The sequence below is a fragment of the Microtus ochrogaster genome, chromosome 21 (assembly GCF_000317375.1).
Source record: "Microtus ochrogaster isolate Prairie Vole_2 chromosome 21, MicOch1.0, whole genome shotgun sequence".
Classification (NCBI taxonomy): domain Eukaryota; kingdom Metazoa; phylum Chordata; class Mammalia; order Rodentia; family Cricetidae; genus Microtus; species Microtus ochrogaster.
The window spans coordinates 6,451,589-6,460,655 of record NC_022022.1 but is presented as its reverse complement, the minus strand read 5'-3'; the positions used below and the strand labels follow the sequence as shown (position 1 = coordinate 6,460,655).

Sequence of the window (9,067 nt, the reverse complement as noted above, 5' to 3'; positions counted from 1 at the left end):
AGTCTGTTCTTCCCACCAAGAGCGCCTCACACAGCTATTTTATATCGTAAGTGTTCAGGAGACGGTTTATTCAAAAGCTAACTTATGAAGCCACCTACTGTGTGCTTGGTAATGTGCTTTAACACTTGGGGAGGTTGACAGTTAAGACACAGACTCCTCAGAAGAAAAAAAGAGCATAATTTAAAAATTACAAACGGGCAGGGGGGCAGCTCACTAACTGAGCGTCCACCAAGCTTGTGAGGGGGCCTGTGTTATGCCCACCCAGCACCGAAACTAGAGAAGAAAAAGAATTATCAACAACTAAACTAATTATTCCTCATTCCACCACCGATTTGGAGCTGACGGCTTTCTGGCACTGGTTTTTGTTGTTGTCATTGTTTCTTTGTTTTGTTTTTCCAGACTGGGTTTCTCTGGGTAGCCCTGGTTACCCTGGAACTTTATAGACCCGACTGGCCTCAAACTCAGAGATCCTCTGCCTCTGCTGACTGAGAACTGGGATTAAAGGTGTGGGCCACCATGCCCGGCCTGTGCGTTGTTTTTAATTATTTCAGTTCGCACCTGTCTGTGCTTGTCCCAGACTGTGTTAGCCTAACAGATGTATCGCATTACCTTTTAATGTCTAACATTGCTCCTGGACTTTAAAGGGAAAAAATGCTTAAAAGGGCTCAGGCAAGGCTAAATCAACAGTTCAATTCCACGAGTCCACGTGGTGGAAGGCAAGAACCAACTGTCAAAAGTTGTCCTCTGAACTCATGTACACACACACACACACACACACACACACACACACACACACACACGCCGTGAGGTGTGTGTGTGTGTGTGTGTGTGTGTGTTGCCGGGAATTGAACCCCTGGCCTTGCACATGCTAACTATGCTTAACCACAGAGCTATAAATACTCAGAGTAGTGACTGGGCCCTTAGTTCTCTTGTGGAGACCGCGTAGTTCTCCGTTTACTTCAGATATAAATCAGCTAGTCAGCGTAAATCGTGCTTGTTAAAGCTAACCAGGTGCAGGTAAGAGATTCGCTGCTACAGAAAATAGTCAGGGAAAGAGCCAAAAGAAAAAAAAAAGTGGGAGGTTCTGCCCGGGGAGGCGGAGTCGGCAGAGTTTAAGCATTTCTGACCAATCAAAAGGAGACCATTGGCGCGAGGGGGTGGGTAAAGGGGGAGCGGGAGATCGAGAACCCTGCCCAGTCACTGGAGCCAGAAGCCCTCCCGGCAGCCTCCTGACCTAAGTGCTTTTGCCCACCCAAAGCAACTGATTCCGAGGCCTCGCTCCAGCAATGGCCTTCGCAAATCTGCGCAAAGTGCTCATCAGTGACAGCCTGGACCCCTGCTGCCGGAAGATCCTGCAAGATGGAGGGCTGCAGGTAGTGGAGAAGCAGAACTTGAGCAAGGAGGAGCTGATAGCGGAGTTGCAGGTAAGGCGAGCCCGAGACGAGCAAAGTCACCGGGCATCTTGATGGTCAAACCGGCTGACCTCACGGGTACCAGGGCTGTCCTCCCCTGTCATATCTGTTGGTTCCGAGGCTTTCAGAGATTGGGAACCAGCAGAGGGAGGGAGGAGAGGAGAAGAGGAATGAAACGGCCCGGGGCTGCAAGATGCAAACTTTGCGTGCTGTTTGCAAACGCGTGTTTGTCGCCGGCGCTGCTAAGTACAGCTGCTCCCATCTGGTACCGCGGGATGCCAGAACTGCTCCGGAGCCTTCTTGCCCCGCGGCCCAGGCTGCTGGCTCCCGGCTTGGGGTGCTGCACGCGGAGACTCGTGCATGGGGACCCTTCCCCCCGCCCGGGGCAGGCCGCTGGGGTGGGGGCAGGGGGCGCTGGCTATGCCAGTGCACGTCCGGTGGCATCTGTGGCAGCGAACTCGCACTGCCTTTCGTCTGATGCAAGACCTTGGCGCGCTTTCCGGGGCCCTGGGCCTCTGGGGAGCGCTCGCGGGATTCGGGGCGGGCCGAGGGAGCAACTAGAGCCCCGTGCCGCCCACGCGGCCGCCCGCCTGGAGTCTGCCTCCACCGTCGGCTTCATCGCCGATCAGGACCTACTTCAGTTCATCAGAATCTCGTCCCATGCACCATCGCGAAGGGTTAACTTCTACCAAGTCTTCGGAACAAACCTTAATTCTTATAACGTAGTCTTTCCCTTACTTGAAAGAAGGCTTTGGTGAATTGGGTGACGTTGCTCAGATTTAGAGGGCTTATTTTGGGAGCGCCTTATTCCAGTTCCTGCCCTTTCTGCGGATCGGATCCATCCAGGTATGCTGTCTCCTTGCTGCCTCTCAGCTGTCCTGCCCCACGCCCCAAGTTCCACGTGCTCTGTTCAGGGCCTGCAGCCAGAGCGAATGTTACACCTCCACTTGGGCAGGCTGAGAGGCCTTAAACCGCAGGGACCAAGCGGGGTTGCTCTGGCTGCCCTGGAAACTGTCTGAGCTGGCTCATCGGTTTCTCCCAGGACCCTGCCCCGCCTCCAATCCCCTTCCTCTGTGGAGCTGTTATCCAAGTGCCTGCCCAACAGCGGGCCCTTATTCGCATACTTTTCTGGTCCTGGTCGTTAAGAAACTTGCAGGAGTCTAGGCCAGGTGGCACACAGCTGTAACCCCAACACTTGGGAAGCCTAGGGAAGGAGGAGGCTCCTCAAGTTGGATCCGCTGGGCTGCCTGAGACCCTGTCTCCAAAACAACAACAACAACAAAAAAAAAATGACAAAGAGCTGGCTGGCTCATGCCTAGCATGAAGGAGGCTGAGTTGGAAGCATCTCTGTGAGTTCGAGGCCAGCCTGGGTTACAGAATGAGCCCGTGTCGGGAAAACATGCCGAGAAAAGCAAAGGTTGTAGGTTTCCTGGCCAGTGGGGCCCAACACTGAGACAGCTGCTCAGGTGACCACGACAAGCGGTGGCACCTGCTGGAATGGGAAGTGCAGGAGAAGGGACTTGCTTGGGACTGTACGGGTGGGCATGGCTCAGGATGCGACTCTGAAGAGCGGGTAGTGTCAATGGAGCAATTACTGCTTTGCTGTTTTCCAGAGGCTGTGAGAAATGTTATAGCCAATAAAGCGGCAGGAAGGGGGGGGGGGATGTGAGATGGGGGAAGGGCAGGCCAGGCCTCACCAAAAGCCTGGAAGTTTGGGAGAGGGAATAGTGCTAAAAATGCAGGCTGCTTTCAAGCATTGGAGATACTTGCCAGGCAGGAAGAGGTGGGTGCCGGCTGACTTGACTGGCTGGCCCCCGGGAAGAGCTCTCAGCCGTCAGTCGCCTTGGCAAAATACCCAGTTCAGAATGCCAATCAATCTTGGCTACGTAGCAGAAGGACCCTCACTTCCACCCTCCCTCCTCACTTTATCTCCTCCTGGCAGTGTCTCCTGCCCTCCCCCATCTTAATCTTTGCAGTGAGAAGCAAGGGTTAGCCCCTTGGCTGGAGCTGGCCTGTGCCGCTTCATATCCTCATATCCGGGGCAGGCTGTTTGCCCTCAGCCCAAGAAGGAGGACCAGTCTCTCTCTCCCCTAGTGATAAACTGCCCGTCATCAAATCACAGCACAGCGGAGCACCGAGTTTCCCTAAGTCATGATCAGTGTTGTAGAAAACAAGAGGCAGCAGTGCTGGTAGTGTCTTCTTCATATGTGGGTATCAGACTCGTGTGTGTATGTGAATATATGAATATAAAGACACAGATTAGAGGCTGGCTTCTTTTTTTTTCATCAACATAACATCATTATTATTTTGATGGGGAATCTTTTTTTATCTTTTAGCTAGCCTGGTTATTTCCTGAATCGAGTTAACGTCAACATTGTTTGAGACAGGTCTCACAGTGTGTGTGTGTGTGTGTGTGTGTGTGTGTGTGTGTGCGCGCGCGCGCGCGTGCGTGTGTGCGCGCGCTCGCGTGTGTGAATTGCACATGAGTCTTTTTTGTAAATGGTTAAATTTAGCTGGGTGTCAGTGAAGCACAGTGTGCTCTGGCTGTGGTGAGTATGCCTGCATAATATCCTCCCACACTTGAGAAGCCGGAACATCAGGATTGCTGCAAGACCATCTTAAAAAATGAAAGAAAGAAAGGAAGGAAGGAAGGAAGGAAGAAAGAAAGGAAAGAAAAGAAAGAAAAAAGGTGGCAAAGGATAATGGCTCCTGCATTTAATCCCTGCACTCAGAAGGCAGAGCAGGTGAATCTCTGTGCTCCAAGCCAGCCCGGGGCATACCTGTATTCCCTACAACCCAACAGGGGAATCACCTGGAGAGCTGCTGTACCCTATGCACAATAATAGAATTATCCACAAGGCCAAGCCCATGCTCGTGGGAAAGGAAGCTTGTGTGAACTTGAAGAAAGGGAGTGGGGCTAGGTTCCCACTGAATTAGCGTCGTTTTTTTTTTTTTTTTTCTGGGACAGACATAAATCAAGCAGACCAGTGTTTCCTAGCGCTAAAGCCTGGGAGTGATGAAATATGTAGGCGAATGTGTAGCGTGCGCATTCTGGTGAAATGTAGACAAAGAGCCATGGAGGCACTTCTATCAGGGTGCTTGCATTCCCAGTTGGCAAGTGTCAGAGAGGAAAGAGCAGACACTGGGAGGGGGGGGAGGGGGGAAGGGTAGGAGGATTTTAAGAGCCTTAACCTTACATTTTGCCCCTTCCCAGTGTTGGAGCCCTGGGGTAGAGTCCTGGATTACAGGCGTGCACGAAGGAAAGCATTCTAAGCCAGCACTACACTAGGAGTTTGGTAGGTGTGAATCTTGGGGTTGTCCAGTAGTTTGTACACGTAGATGAGGGAGGAACACCCCGGAGGGATCTGTGAGGGTTGAGCTATGGTGCTAAGGAAGGGTCGATGGTGTTCAAGAGTGCCGGGGGTTGAGGGTGGTGGTGAGCACTTAGCCCAAGGTGGGTTGACTGGTGGCCTCCCTATGTTTGTACTGAATGAGCCAAAGAAATGGCTTCTAGCTGATGTTGTAGGAGGCAAACGCTGACCAGTGTTGGCTCTAATGTAGATTCTGGGCTCTTGGGACATGCCAACTGTGGATGCACATGTGTGCCAGTTCTACCAGAGAAGCTTCGGGTTCATCAGAGCCAAAAGCTGGTTGGCACAGGGTGATAGCCCCACAGAACAGACCCAGCCAGTGAGAAGAGAGCATTGTTGCTCTGCTTGTCCTTGGGGGCTGTCAGAGAAAGCAGACCACTGGGACCCCTACATCCTCTGCAGCCGCTGTTTCCTGGGGGGGGATCCTCAATTTGGGGCTACCTTGGAGGGAGTACCGAAACCCGGGGGAATGATTGGGCAGGTTACCTTGAACGGGGCAGGGCCTGGGTTTGGGATCACAGAAAAGACTATGGGTAGGAAGACCACTCCTTGGGTGGTCTGTGCCCTACTTGTTCCTTATCTGTGCTTGTCAGTTGAACTTGGATCCTTCTCCCAGGGTTGGCCAGTTCCAGGGCAGGTTTAATATTTGGTGTTATCAGTTACCTAAAGTGTGCTTGCTGACTGCAAAGGAGGATGCTAAGCTTCCATCCTCTGCCCAGCTGCCCTCTGCAAAGGCTGCGGTGCAGTGTTCACCCTCCTTTCCCCACATGCTCACCATCGGGGAGTGGTCAGTTTTCTCTTTACCAATAGGAAACCTGAAATGAACATTCCAGACTTTACTTTTATGTGTATTTTATTTTGCCTGCTTGTATGGTTGTGGACTGTGTGGGTACCCTAGTGCCTGAGGAGGCCAGAAAGGGGCATTGGATCCTTGGGAACTGGAGTCACAGGTGTTTGTGAGCCATTACATAGGTTCTGGGAATGGAATCCAGGTCCTCTGGAAGAGCAGCCAGTATTCTTAACCGCCGAGCCATCTCTCCAGCCACATGAAATTAACTTTTAAAATTCACCTTTTTCCTCTCTTGAGACGGGGCTTCACCAAGTGCTTGCTCAATTTACAATTTTTTGTTTAAAAAATTTATTTTTCTATCTCTATCTCCCTGTGCATGGGAGATTGGAGGTGTGGAGTGGGGGAGGGGCAGGCAGGGGACAACCTTCAGAGGTCAGTTTTTTTCCTCCCAGCAAGGGACCTGGGTGCAGCATCCCAGGATTGCCCAGCAAGCATTTTTTCCAGCTGAGCTCCTGTTTGGTTCTTCTACTGTCAGGATCTCACACTGTAGCCCAGGCTAGTCTCAGATCTGTGGCAATCTTCAGGCTCCCATGTGCGAGACTTGTCAAGCAAATCCCGGTGGCTCGGCTTCGCTCCCCTTACTCTTAGGCGTTGCCAGGTCTTTGCACGGGTCTGCATTGCCAGCCTGTGCCTTCACGGGTGTTTTATTGAGTTCTTCTGCTCTGAAGGCACATGGTTACGTTCAGTGATGCATTGGATTTTCTTCCCATCATTGTCTTTCACTCTTTTTATGAGACATTTTTCCATGTAGAGGTTTAAATTTAGAACATGGCCATGATCTTACAGTTTCTGAATGTGTGTCTTTTTTAAAATAGAAGACTCTGTCATCCCAAGAGCTTAAGAAAACCCAGTATACACTTTGCTCCAGTGTTTTATTTTAAATTTCTTTAGTTCATCTGGATTCTTAAAATCTAACATTTCCCTCTAAATCTTCTCAGTACTGCTGTTCAGTCTTCCCTCTCCCCATCTCCTTGGTTCTTGCCTTTATAAGTTCCTGCTCTGTGAGTGTTAGTGTTGCTGTTTGTTCTGAAGACAATGGCTTGCTCTGTCTCCAGGCTGGTTTTGAACTCGCAACCGCCCTGCTCTAGTCTTCCCAGTGCCTGGATATTTGTCACCTTGCCACATCATGGATCTGTTTGTCTAGGTGCCTGTTTCTGTTGATTTCCCAGCATGCTTGTTATGTTTCTCCCGATCCTTCCAACTTTTTCCCCTTTTCCAAAACCTACTGGAGATCCTTAGTCACTCTTATTGATCAAGTTGATGTAACAAGTGTTTCATCATCAATAGTTGCTGGTCCCTGACCTAGAGGCCGCGACCTAGAGGCCTCTTTGTTCTGTTGTTGTTTTGTCTTTGTTCTGTAACTGTGCCTTCATGGCAGCCTGACTAGCTGAGTAGTTGAAGACCTTACACCCTTGTTGGGAACCTCAGCGGCTTTCCTGGAGCAACCATAGAATTTTGGCAGTGTCTCTGTGGATGCTGCCTTTGGAAAGTGGCTGCGAACTTGGACTCTAAGGAGGCTTGATCCAGACCCAGCTTTTTCTAGGGTTGGATTATTGTCTATAACATGGAGACCATGAACTAGGCTGTTGACAAGCCCAGTGCTTGATGTAAAATACCCTCTTTGTTTGTTTTTCAAGACAGGGTTTCTCTGTGTAACAGTCTTGGCTGTCCTGGAACTCTCGGTAGACCAGGCTGGCCTCGAACTCACAGAGATCCACCTGTCTCTGCCTCCCAAGTGCTGGGATTAAAGGTGTGCGCCACCGGCGTCTGGCGTAAAGTACCCTTTTTAAAAAATCATCACTAGCAACTCCCCACTCCTCCGAGTCAAGGTATTTTCCAATTTGTTTTCTGCCCCTCCCTGGCTGTGACTCTGACTCTATTGTTTTGACATCTTGTCTGCCCACCAGTTCTTGGGGCTGATTTTAGATCTGTAACAGTGACTTAGTTCAGGTTACCTCTCGAACGAAGCCTGTTCCTTGACCTGGAAAATAGGGATGACAGGGTTTGTTCTTGGTGTTGTGGTGAGAGCAATGTGAAGCAGCCCCTGGAGATGCTAACATGGCTAACGTATGCAGCACTGAGCCCCACAATGGGGCTGTGGAGAAAAGGGGGGGGGTGCCAAAAATATTACAGGTAAATGCTCAACTGAAAAACGTTGCTTTAAGAGCAGGGATCTTTAGGTCTAGTAGATCAGGGGAAGGACAGCTGAATATGGGGCACCTGGGGATGGGAATGGAGGTTTGGTTGGTAGAGAGTTTTCCTAGCATCGCAGGGCTCCATCCTCAGCATGTCATAAAATGGGTGTGGTGGTGAGCGCTGGAAATCCTATCACTTAGGAAACAGAGACAAGTATCGGAAGTTGAAAGTCGTCCCCAGCTACATTGTGAATTTAGAGTCAGCCTGATCTCACGAAGCCGTGTCTCAGAACAAAGCAGAGAGGATGAGATGGCTCTTCTGAACTTAAGTGTTAGAGAACAGACATCTGTCAAGTCCAGTCGGAGGCAGGGGAATTCTTTTCTTTGGAGCCAGTGTGGCGGGTCTGTGTGCCAGCAGCAATGTGCTTTTTCTGACTGGGTTCTGGCTAGTATTGGGCTAAGGTGCTAGAGAGAAGTTGGGACACCCTCTGGGCGCATGCTGGTATTGAGTGTACCATTAGGGCAAGTGCTGGCAGATTTTGGTGTATCTGTCTCCAAACTTTTGGGTCTGGATGGTTTCTTGGTTGTCTTACCTACCAGTGACCAAGCCAGGGGAAGAAAGAAACACTGGGACCCGGGGGATGGTGCTGGAGGTTTACAGAACTGACTGGGTTTTAGGGGATCAGGCATGGCTGGGTGTGTGTTTCTCATTTGCACAATGAACTTGGGACACGTGGGAAGATTTCTTCGAATCTCCTGCTCTGTTCTATCTAAAGCACAGCCACTGAAGGGCTTGAAGTGCCCTTCAGGTGGCCTGATGGAGCTCTGTGGGCAGATACAGCCCTGACCAGACCAATGTGGGTACCTGAAGCATCAATAGCTACAGAGAAGTGATTGTATAACTATTCTTATGCTTTTTTTTTTCTTTTTTTTAAAGCCGGGTCTCATGTTGCCTGGCCGGGCCTTGGATTCTGTCACTATAGATACTACGACTGCTCTGGACTCGGAGCAGTCTGTCCATTCCAATAGTTAAGCCACCTCACCCCCAGCATCAATACTCTTTGCCACAGCAGAAGCTTCACCCCTCTCTTCCCAGCAGAGAGAACATAGCCCTGGCCTTTAACCTCTCCACACGTGTCCCCCCTCAGTTTCAGGCTTGTACACAGTCAATACAGTGTGGGGGCTCACCCTCGGGGGCCAGCTTGGGGGGCTTGTACACAGTCAATGCAGTGTGGGGGCTCACCCTCGGGGGCCAGCTTGGGGGGGCTTGTACACAGTCAATGCAGTGTGGGGGCTCAC

The 9,067-nt window shown here is 50.8% G+C and overlaps 1 protein-coding gene across 1 annotated transcript in view; it reads left to right on the top strand.

Annotated features, from left to right (window-relative positions):
• The first annotated feature begins 1,170 nt into the window (after window positions 1-1,170).
• Window positions 1,171-9,067, top strand: part of Phgdh (phosphoglycerate dehydrogenase) — a 27,414-nt gene continuing 19,517 nt past the window's right edge. The window contains exon 1 of the mRNA XM_005357082.3: window positions 1,171-1,424. Within this exon, the coding sequence (XP_005357139.1) occupies window positions 1,287-1,424 (138 nt within the window). The 5' untranslated portion in view covers window positions 1,171-1,286. The remainder of the gene's footprint in view (window positions 1,425-9,067) is intronic.